Source organism: Rhipicephalus microplus, unplaced genomic scaffold (genome assembly GCF_043290135.1).
Source record: "Rhipicephalus microplus isolate Deutch F79 unplaced genomic scaffold, USDA_Rmic scaffold_1244, whole genome shotgun sequence".
In the NCBI taxonomy this organism is placed as follows: domain Eukaryota; kingdom Metazoa; phylum Arthropoda; class Arachnida; order Ixodida; family Ixodidae; genus Rhipicephalus; species Rhipicephalus microplus.
In genome coordinates, this window is record NW_027465762.1 from 1 (window position 1) to 12,000 (window position 12,000).

At 43.1% G+C, this 12,000-nt stretch overlaps 2 protein-coding genes across 2 annotated transcripts; one reads left to right on the forward strand and one right to left on the reverse strand.

The window, feature by feature from the left end:
- Positions 1–194: 194 nt before the first annotated feature.
- Positions 195–3,359, forward strand: LOC142796165 (serine beta-lactamase-like protein LACTB, mitochondrial; the record flags this gene model as incomplete). Its single annotated transcript, XM_075886243.1, is given in 3 exon segments — positions 195–294; positions 385–550; positions 2,296–3,359. Coding segments are annotated over 3 exon segments (801 nt in total), but the record flags the coding sequence as incomplete, so codon positions are not given.
- A 59-nt stretch (positions 3,360–3,418) lies between these two features.
- Positions 3,419–11,630, reverse strand: LOC142796164 (alpha-mannosidase 2-like; the record flags this gene model as incomplete). Its single annotated transcript, XM_075886242.1, is given in 4 exon segments — positions 3,419–5,048; positions 6,683–6,797; positions 7,855–8,075; positions 11,497–11,630. Coding segments are annotated over 4 exon segments (629 nt in total), but the record flags the coding sequence as incomplete, so codon positions are not given.
- Positions 11,631–12,000: the final 370 nt, after the last annotated feature.

The following is a 12,000-nucleotide window of genomic DNA, read 5'->3' on the forward strand; positions in this document are numbered from 1 at the left end:
CACAAAGAGAGGCATTGTTACAGTAAGCTGCCGTTCAAGTAATGTGCCTGTAGACAATATGGTACAGCTATTTTTTTGTAAATAGTTGATAAAGACACATGACTGGATGTTTTTCGACATCATGAACAGGCTGCTGCCTATGAGCAAATAAAAACAAAAATGTCTATATGTGTGGATTGCTGGAACTATTGCAGAAAGACACAGAGTTCTCAGAATTTTATAGCAACAAGAAGTTTAGCACTACTGAAGAGGCTTTGCAGATATTCAAGGACGATCCTCTCCTGTTTGCACCAGGCAAGTTTAATCGCTGGCAATGGGCATGAAGCGATTTGCAAAGAGTGGGACGTGCATGAAGTAATCTGACGTGTTGTTTTTGATGAACAGGTACAAAGTACCATTACACCACATATGGCTGGACGCTCATTAGTGCTGCAGTTGAAAATGCAAGCAAGGAGCTCTTTTCAAGCCACTTGAGAAGGTTGCTGAAGGTGCTTGGCATGGATAACACGTACCTGGACCAAAATGAGCCCATCATCTACAACCGTTCTAGGTGAGTCAAGCAAGCAGAGTGAATCCACGAATGATTGTCAAGTTAACCACCGTTATTTACTGGCAAATTGAGTTCCAACTTTAGAGTGCCTGCTTGTCTTTGTGCTTGTAATGTGTACTGTATATAAATGAACAAATGTCATTCGCCCATTTGTTGCAGCAAGTTGCAGACTGACGGATGAAATTTCGTTGACACACCCCTACCTTCCGGGCTTACAGATATGATTTAGCAATGCATACTGCAATTCTCTGGTCTCGAAAAACACCAAATAATGTTAGCAAAGTGCACTTACACTGTGTCCTGTCCTCTTTATGCAACAGGTTTACTTAATACTGCCGTACTGTTCCCTTGGATACAATTTGCAATTATATTACTCTCGGTAAACTGACGAGAAGTCCTATTAAAGACAATAAAAGCAATACTATTTTGTTTCTCTTGGGCAGGAGACTGAAAATGCTTGTTCGAGGTCTTCAACTGGGCTTATACTAGCAAAAGACTAAATAAAGAAGGAGAATTTCGAGCGTCATTTGTTCTTGCAAACAACCTCGTGCCGTTGCCCGGCACATTCATAAAGACGAGTGATGAATCGCGGATTAAGCAAAATGTGTTGCGTTACGAATTTACGACTTGCTTTTATGTCCGTGCAAAGAGTACACCACAGAAATCTTTTCAGTTCGTACCACCTGCAGAATTTGTATGCGAGCTAAGAGAACTTAATATTGACATCAGAAAGGATACGATGCAAGTAGTGTAGAGTCCAGCAGTGCAGATACTCCTACAACAACAGGCTGTGTGGTCTACAGCCCCAAATCACCCACAAAGCTGGCTTAACGCAACCCGGCAAAAAAAAGTGTGCAGCAAGACTGTAAATTTCTGTTGTGTTCTAGCTAGCTGGCCCCAGTCTGATTAAGTGGGGCAGTGTAGGCCTAGCATGGTTCACTTGAGGTTGAAACACACGAGTGTGCACGAGACACTTATATACTGACAAATTAAGTCTACTTCACTGCAGCATGGTTAGTCATGTGGTGAAGCATAAACAAGCTATTGAGATAAAGCTCTTCTAGAGTTGAAAGGAACCATTTTCAATCGCGAGAGACGACATGCGTTCTCTCGTTACCTGTGCAGCCATCTCCTATATCCACACCAGTTCTTTAATGTCTTAATAACTTTACTCACATTTTTAAAATGTTGCTTGTGAGGTTGCAGCAATTCCTTTACAGACACAGGGATACCAGTTAGCTGCAGTTTTAGTGATTTAGAGCAGTTGCATGCATTTTCAAACACAGAAAATGAAAGAGTAAACTTTCTCTGTCTTTTCTTATTTTTGCAGTTAGGAACATAATTCTGCTTTATCGTGGTATCGCACTAGCAGCTATTAGTGCCTATAATGGTACCTAATCCAAAGTAGCCTTTTTCTAAGCCCGCCATTTCAGTATTTATCAGTCAGGCTTCCATTGTGCATTTTCAACCTGAACTACAAACAGCTTGCTATGAACAATTTTACGGATGGGTTTCAGTGCAGCCATGTTGGACTGTTAACCTTTGTGTTTTGTATCAACAACTAAAAGAGTGTTACGGTTGACATATGTGAATGAAAATGGTTGAGTTGGTGCCTACTATGTTTCACGGCCTTATTAATTCACATTGCAATATACAAAAGCAAGAAAACATGGAATTAACAGCCCAAGATGGTGGCACCCACATGTCTTAGACAAAATAGTCTATAACAACGCTTGCTAATGCAGATTCTACACTCGCGACAAGTCGGGCTTGCTTGTGAACACGCCCAACGTTGACTGCTCCTACAAGTGGGCAGGCGGTGGACTCCTCTCCACCGTGAACGATCTCCTGCGCTTTGGCAACGCCATGCTATACTGCGCCCAGGCTGACGGCACCAAGTACAAGGCCGGCTACCTGCGACCGGAAACCATACGATTGCTGTGGACTCCGCATGCCAAGGTGCACAACAACTGGCAGAAAACCTACTTCCAGAGCTACGGCATGGGATGGGCGCTGACCGAAACGGGCGAGAATCCCGGAGGCTGCGTTGAGTGGCCCGCATTTGCGGCGTACCACACTGGAGGGTCGGTTGGTGGCACGTCTGCACTCGTGCTGCTGCCTTCGGGGTGGAGTCCCGAGGAAACTAGCGACACCACTCGGGCAAACTCTCCGAGCCCTCCCAGAGGCGTGGTTGTTGCAGTGATTGGCAACATTTCGAACGCCGGTTACGGGAAGATGGCTGTTGGGATTGCTAGGAAGTTTGTGGAGCTCTGTTCTTAGGAGAATGCTGTGCCGACTTACTGATGCAAAATGTGCCAAGAATGAGTCTGTGAAAAGAATGCTTCGCAGATGACCTCGATCTCCAGACTGACTCTCAGTGTAGTCTTTTCTTCAACTGTGTGAACGTATGCTGTATTTAGTAACGTTTTATTCATGCAACAAATGTTTATTTTTTTACAAGTTAAGGTCTTTCTTCATCCCATATGTAATACTATTACGATGTATTGTATAAACTAGGGACACTTAAGTATTAGGTAAAATCAGACTTGCTGAACGAATCGTCAAAGCTTTTTTAATGTTCATTGAAGCATGCTTTATGTTGGCAAATTTTCACGAGTGCATGTGGCTGGTAGTTTTAAAGTTATTGTGTGTCATGTGATTAGCTGCATTATAGAGTTTTTGTCATTTCATATATACTTCAAAAGGATTCCAAAACTGATGTTTCAATGGACATTTACTTTTGACAAGATGTTTTACTGTTTACATTATTTTGCAATTTCTTTACGAATAAAAAATAGTTAATGTCAAAGCCTGTGCGATGCGAGCTGCGACATGCAAGAAGAATACATACTAACATAAAACACACAGTACGGAATCAGAACGGTTTTTATTTTTGCATGGCTAATGCTCTCTGCACTTGCATTGTCTCTCCACATGATTTAACCATTCAGTTATTGTTATTTACAAAGCAAAAAAAAAGAAACAGCCCATCATGCTCAGTACGTTGCTTTTTCCTAAAACGCAGCGCTATGGAATGGTTGCATCGTGGGCCACACGAACACTGTATACTTTGCCTCTAATGACTCACTGGCAAGATTAACACAAAGGACACAGTTTCTCCCTTGCTTCTTCTAATCACAGAAAAAAAATTAAGAACATCCTAGCTAAATTCACTGTATACACTATTAACAATTGCTCTGTTATCATATAAGTCACAATTCTGCCTAAGTTCACATGCCACATTGGAAGTAGTAGCTCTTTGTAACAGCTGCCGCTGCTATGGTGCCTTCGGGCTGCACACTGCTACATACGTACGAGCCTATAGACTCCCTTAGGCTATGCCGGAAGGTGTCAACGCACTGTCACATGTCTCGCTTTGGTAAAAGTACTCGAGTGCCATTGAGTGTTCAGAGGGCTAACAGTGCGTCTGGTGCAAATCACATTTTTCACCTTTCCTGGCAACACTTAGCACTCTTTCAAGATGGAAGACCGGCAAAAGGCAGACCGCCGATAATTCCAGCTGCCTTTTCAAGAGTGGGCACCTGCACACACTGTTTGCTAGTGCCAAGTGCCAAACAGTCTTGCGTCACTAGTACTGGTTCCATTAGGGTCATCATATGTACGAAATAAAATAATTTATATTTAAACATAAGTATAATAGATCAACACTAAAAGAAACTCATTTCTGGCCTCCCAGCCCATACAAGAATTTCTCTATAATAAAGTAGTTTCTGGCAGGTTAAATAAGCAGCTTGCTTTAGGCTTCCAACTAGAAGGTCGCCAAATGTGAATGTGTGTGGCAACTTCACAGTCAAACGAAACGCGAATTCAATAATTCTACGGCTCTGCATAACATATAAATAGTTTATAAGATCTATCTGGTAATAATAATATATTTTGGTACATTGAGGCACCTTATCTTGGAAGGGAAGTATAGAATCAAATGCAACACGAATATGAAGTAAATGGGCAGAAAATAAATACGACTGTTCGGACAATAGTGAAGACCAAACAAAAGAGAAAAAAATAGTATCACTGAAGAAAACTCGACACGAGTCCAACGTGGTGAAGGTAGACCGGGGAAGACTTGAGCATTGAATGGCCAGCACGTACCGAGCACTCCCTGTCGCACACACATCCGTCGACGCTTGCTTTGCCCGAAAGCAAAACATGAAAGTAGTAGCGTCGTATCTGTCAACTTGTCTGCGGAATATGCACACGGTAGTGATCAGTTTTGGCCATTCCTAAGCAATGGGAGCAGATTTCTCCACGCATCTTTTTGTTTTGGCAAGTAGATGATGCAAAAAGGGAATGGTTAATTTAGGGAGTAGTCGGGTGTTCACCGCCGCTGAAGCTTGTATGCAGCCATCTCGGCAGGTGAAGGCAAGTTCAGACGGGACGTCTTGGTGGACGTTGACGAGATCGTTCGTAGAAGTGAGAGCGTGGTTTCCTCCACGCTTGGTCCAAAGTATTCGGGAAACATGTCCGCGAGCGTGGTCTGAAACAAACAAAACCGGGTATAGTGGCCCTCGGCAACAAGCAGCACTGGTCAGCTTTAACTCTATCAAGGCTTGCTACAACGGCGGAAACTAATGGGTGCACTTGATTCATGCAGGAGTAAAACAACCACATCAAACCAGGGCCTGCTAAACAAAAGAACTCGACAACATGGAATGTAATAGAATTCACGGACAAAAACATTGTTAAACTGATGTACTGTGGATGCACGCATGTATGATTCCTACATGTGTGTAAAGAATTCACACCTGCTGCATCTCATACCAGTCGCGCTTGTTCCCTAGAGCAAGTTTTCAGCCAGTGCTCAACAGCAAAATGTCAAGTGTATATTTATAGCAGTTAACCCACAAAACATCATGGTCTTCAATATCGCAACCAAAAGTAGTCCAATGTGTGATAAAAAAAAATATTACTTTCCACAGAAACTAAGTAAAATGACCGAGCTTGTAACTGTAGAGATGAAGGTTCTCCGGCTTAGTGGAACGTTGTATTGTCAACACCAATTATTCTCAAACTCTAGATGGATTGATATTTTGCAACATTGACATGGACTCCATTTCAATGTCAAGCAGCCACTGGGCACTTAATATCAGCAACATACAATAAGTTGCAGGAACAATATTTTTACATGCCTTTCATTTCCATACACAATTTCAATGTGGAATAAGCTTCCCAATATGCACCACCGAACAGTGCCAGGTAGTGGTGCCAGGAGAGTGCGAAGTTTGTCATTAACTATATCACTACTAGTGATGATGTTTTCTTATATTTTTTCTTGTTGCTTTCACTGTCATCATCTTCTTCTTTCCCATTCATTACTTTATTTTGCATGTTATGCATTATATTGACATCACAATCATAAAGTCTCAAGTCACCAAATTTATGATGCTATGACATTACATTATTGCTTGCTCAAAAGAGCCATCGCAAAAACAGGTAAAGTGCAGAAAGGTTTTAAAGTTGGGAGAGGATCAATACATCAACTGAAAAGAAAGATAAGATGAATTTCTCCTTTTAGTCATCTTAGACCAACGTGTAAGGAACCCTGCGAGCTTTCACATTCTCAGATGGATGAAAACTCTTGAATTTGCTTAATTATAATGGGGAATTCATTTTATGCCTGTTCATTAGAAAGCTTCAACATTATGACACCTTAAAAAGGTGTTCCAAGTGGAAAGCAAAAGAAAAAATGACACCATCCTGCGCTAAAGGGAACCATGTGTGGAAGCGAAGCAGCAGGGGAGCAGGGAGATGGTTTACTTGAGTGGGAGATGGTGTACATTATTGAGAGCTTGTGTTGGCACTAACGCTGACACTGGCGGTAGTGTTGACGCTGGTGCTCATTGCAGCGTTGCGCCGGAAAGAATGAAGCACGAGCGCTCCGACATTTTATACCGCGAAACTACCGTGACGTTCTCAGCGGAGTAGGCAGCTTTCACACCATCCGACGTGTGCGCTGCTTCGTAGAGTAGATGATTCCTAGAGGAGAGAGAAAGGGGAGGGGATGCATATGCGCAGTAGGGGGTGGATGCCGTGGGAAGAAGTGAGGGATGGATGGAAACAGGCCCCACCATAAGCTGGTTCGCATCTAAAACATCTTACTGCTCTACGCACCATAGAATCGGTCTGCAGGGTACACCGCATGGCATATGACCGAAGCCGGCAGTCATGGGGCAGGCGGTGCAAGAACATGGCTGTTGTGTTGCTAGGGGTCCAGGATAACTCTGGTCTGTTTGGGAAATGAAAAGTAAGGGGAGAAATGATGTAGAAGAATAGAAAAAAAAAAAAGCGGCACAGTTAAGGTGACCTTACAACAAATATGAGATCCCCTATGTAATGATTTCCATTCATAAATTGCTCATAAAAGCTAGATTCTAAGCTGCTCCTATGACAGTTTCCTGCGTTATGCTACCTTCATTATGTTAAGGCCTGATGCTATGCGGTAGATATGACGATGCAACTGTTTTGCAGCTTCTATATATGTAAAATATCATATTCCTATAAGCATTAGCTGTATTTTATAGCTATAATTATAAATATATGTGAAATTAACGACAGTGCACCAGTATGTGACCAGAGTATGTCGAGCAATGCAATGAGTAATGCAACGCAAACAGACTGCCAGGCGCCCTGTATTGCATACAAAAGCTATGTAAATTTCTCCCTCAATATTAATATACATCCTCAAAGCAAGATTTAGCAAAATAAACGCTACAGAACGAAAAGACATCTGTCATGGCTAAGAAAGCTTTTGGCAGAAGCCAATAAATGCGTGCGCTTTATGAAGACAAATCTAAACAAAATCGCGAAAATTTACTTAGTTTCACAGTGTGGTGCCATGGAACCGAGAAACATGGACAGAATGTAGCACAACGAAGAAGTAAACGAACCATGCCGCCTGACTGGAGCCCTGCATAAATAGCAATCACAATACGGTGATTGCAGAGAAGCTTCTAACTATAATACTATTTAAATGGTGCTTTTGGAGCCTATTACCAGCAATCTGTTAATTGAAATAGATACTGCAAGCAATGTGTGCGGACTTCTTCACTCACAAGAGACTTAGCAGCTTGTAAATGCAATAATGCAGAGTGTTATCACTTAGAAGTTGCAGAGCCTGTTCCTGCACCAGAATGACCGAATTACCAGGAGGTACAAGGAATACAAGAGAAGAGACTACTCGATAAAGAACTACAATAGAGAGACTACACGAGAAAGAACTGGTCGATATAGAATGGAGGCTATAAAACCAAGCTAGATTTTCAGAGAAACCTATAAGAACTTACTTGGCACCCACTGGGCCTGTGCTGGGTAAGGCCAGCGTGCGCAGATTCATGAGGTGTAAATCGCAGGGCAAGGGGCCACCCAAGGGTGTGAAGACGCTCTTGAGGGGCGGGTCGGACATGCGTTGAGGCCGACTGTGGATCAGTGTGAACAGCGGATGCAGCAGGCTGAGGGATGCGTGGTGCGCCAGAAGAGACGGATGACTGACTGATGCAGTCTCCTTCTGTTCACAGGGAGAAAAAAAGAGAAAAATGCGAGTTTACTCCACTAATTGTTTGTCTCGAGATGATTCCGACGGCTGTTGCAAATGTCATTTTTCTTCAATTCGTAAAAACAATGTTTACTTGGTTTTATAAACTAAAAAATTCACGAAAGAAACTATAAATGACAACTACCATGAAGTTCAGTGAAGGTGGGTGCAATCTGGCAGTCTGCTGGTGAACACCCTGTACACAAATACAAAATTAATTACAATTGCAACTGTACTTGAAGAATGAGTAGGTTGTGGTTGCAGTACGCAGCTGTATGATTGCGATGCCTTCTGGGTATGCAGGCATGCAAGCTCTGAGCATGTCTGTACAAACAAGGTCACGTCCCAGAGTGAACATGCTCGTGAACTTCGCACGTGAGGGCCCGCCACATTCCATTTTGCCTTCTTAATGTGGCATAGCAACAGCAAAAAGGCTATAAAATGCCCACTGCCTGTTGGCCATTACAACAGCCAAGGGCTCTTGCCTCTAGCTAGCTCACGCGTCATACATACCCCTTTAACCCAGTGGCTCGAGTCAGCTGCCAGAAGAACTTCTCGAATGGTGAAACGACGCTTATTGAACTTGCGTCTTTTCTTGCCGCCTCCTTGCTTGTGAGCCCTGAAAAAGGCCTTTGGCCCAAGCTGAACGCGTGTCTGTCGTCGATCCTGTTCCAAACACAATGCCAGACACGCATGGCTCAATTTGGGAGCACGGACATATCCCACTAACCTGGCTCCAGACGTTAGTTCATGGTATACTTTCCTACTGCCACTGCCACTGAGTTTGGTACTTGCCAATGCCGCACGGGTACTTTTCTCCTATTCTACCTCGAGTCTGAGAGTGCTTCACGAACTGCCATATAGACAGAGTATAACATTTCAAGGCTACCTGTTAAAACAGTTGCATCTTGTTTGGAATGCATTTTTTTTTCTTGTGTAATAATATTAGAACTTTATTTTGTGTGACTTTTCTTGCTTTAACACTGCCAGCCCAGTACTTCCACAACACAAATGTTGTGTGCGTTATTAGTGCAACATAGCAATTCTTGACTGTGAAAGAGCAAACACCGAGTTTTTAAGAAAAAGAATACAAGCAAGCCAGATAATGACTGTCTGTGCTATAGCAAAACACTTTGAATGGCGCTTGCGAATCAAGTTACCATTAACATGCTAAGCTCTTTTACTGTTAGCACTCTCTCCCTGCAGCTACTGAATGAGCTTTGACTTTAGAAACATGCTATGAGCAGCGAAGCGGATCAACCCACACGGCCTAAAGTGTTTTAACTTGTGAAATGCTTTAAAACGATTGCTACTCAGTCAGCAAGGTACTCTACCAGTGCTTCTAGTGCATGCAAAATCTGAAGGACAATATAACAAAACCAAAAGCAAGCATACTTCTATCGTCATTAATAATTTTAACGAAGAAGGTACTGTGAATAGTAATGGGAACAAAGTACCACATGACAACTTACTGGTTTCTTTTGTGAAGCAACCTAGAATTTCAAAACAATGTGACAGATAAAATAGACACACGAAACAATACACAGAAAAGGTCATGTGATAAAAAAATTTTGCCTATTAACGAGACAATCTTACATTGCAGAAAAGTAATCACTGCTTGTGCCATTGAACTTGCTCTGGCAATAAGACTAGCTCAGAAGAGGTAAATCACCACACACACAACAGCCAGGTGTTGTTTTGGATCAACAACTAAGTAATCAAATGGTTTTGCTAATTGTTACGTTTTGCCATTGTATGTGTATGGCTATTCTGTGAATTTAAACCGATGCTAAACTTGGCACAAAGTCGGAATACTGAAATCCCCAGGGTGTGTCGAAGAGCATGCACCGTTTTAACACATTAGTGAAAAGAGCTCGTTTTGCAGTAATTTCTGTGTAGGCATTGTAGGTGTCCTTGCTTGCGAGCATAAAGTCAGCACTGTCCGTGAACAATAATTCAAGGTACATGCAAAAATAAAAATAATAAAAAATCTTCGGTTCAAACTGGATCGGCGACTCGAACCTGCGATCCTTTGCTCAATCGCATGGTGCACTTAGCCGACGTGTCATCATGCATAAATCCTCTAGCACAGTATTTCTCAAATGGGGGTCTGCGAAGCTATTTCTATGATCTGCGAAACTCTCACCCGCATTTTTATTTAAGCGGGACTGTGCCACGTATTGATGAACTGTCCAAAATGAAGGGATGTGGCACGTTCGTTTGATGTTTTTGGTTTCAATAAAAGGCACTTGTTTGACGCTCCAGTTATGTTAATTTACTTACGTACTTCCCCTCCCTCCCCTCCGTCGCAAGGGGTCCCACATTACTTCTGCCAGTCCACAAGGGGTCCCCGACACATCCATGGCTGAGAACCACTGCTCTAGCATACTAACGCCAAGCTATTCGTATACACCACTTAGCATTGGTCATGCGCACATCTCGGAGGTTCTTCAACGGTTTGACAGAAAACCCCCTACGGCACAAGGGGATTACAGGTGGGCTTTCCTTTGTTGGTTTGTAGGCGTCGGCCAAGTGAAGCGAGGCTATCAACTGGGAAGGCGATACAAACACGGTCCAATTATGCTCAAGTGCCCTCCAAGTTTTATGCATGAGCATAAAGCGGGTGTGCAAGACATGGAGCCTGCTCTTCCCCTTGGGATGCTCACCCCTTTGTCTAGGGTTAACTGCCCAGCTACTGGGCCCCTGAGGCTTATTAGACACTCGCTTCCTACTTGGACAAACATCCTTATGCTGCTCTTTTAGGGACATTGCTTCCCTGTAATAATAGACTGAACGTCTGTCATTTTTTTCTTCTATGCTATACCCTCTACTCGTCTGCTCTGTCAAGCTCCAAAAGTGGCCGTGTGCATTCGATCCACCTTGTAACAGAAGATAGTAAACAGCGTGCACTACTCGTCAAAAGAAACTACGTGCACATATTCCGTGAATATTATCGATACATTTGAAAACATGAATTCGTAAGGAAAAGTACTATCGAGATGGGAAGAAAGGTGAACGGAGGAAAGCGTGGCTATTGACACAGTCATACTTTGATATGCCGCGACTGTAGTTTGGTAATCCTGTGCTTTCAGCCGACACCATCCGTAGCACTATAATATTGCTCCGGCTGGCGCAATCTCGCCAAAGCTCCTAGTCATCCACTAGTTATGCCTGGCACTCTGAACACATGGTGTGTGACAGTGCCAGCCGAAGCAAAATTCTAGCATTATGGTGATGCTGGCTGAAAACAGATTTGTGTAGAAACAGTGAAGACATGCTGGTGATTATGCCGAAAGCCATGCTTTACACTGTTCGCCTTTCTTTTCTCTGCAACAGTACAGAAACTGTTCATCAAGGGCAACCCAGAGATGCTCAAGCGCTGCAAGACACTGACCTGAGATTCAGTGGAAAATCTCTCCACCAGAAGCCGGAACTGACTGGGCGTCTTGAGGTTATCCATGAGGCCCTGTTGCAGGCCACGCTTGTCATCCTGGTTTAGACGCCGATCCAGAAACACGTCCACAAGACCTAAACAAGCAAAATGTGGAGTGCCAGCTTATGTGTGTCGACAAAAAGAGGTATGTTGCAGTAAAACTCTCTCCTCCAGAACATGACTCTAGAGTATTCAATAAGAAGAACGTATGAACATACTAGTACAAGCACACGCTGACAAACAAGAGGCACAGATAATTGTTCAAAGAATGCGTCACTAAGCCTCTGATCCTTCTTCACGAAGATGACCATCACTCACAATCCAGGTAGCGGTCTGCTTCTGCACGCAGCTGCATTGTGTGTAGGTCTTCTACCATATGTGCCCTCTTGCATTGAATGCTTGCCTTTCATGCACCTTATGCTTCCTACACAATAACTTGGCTAAGGTATACTAATTGCCATGTTG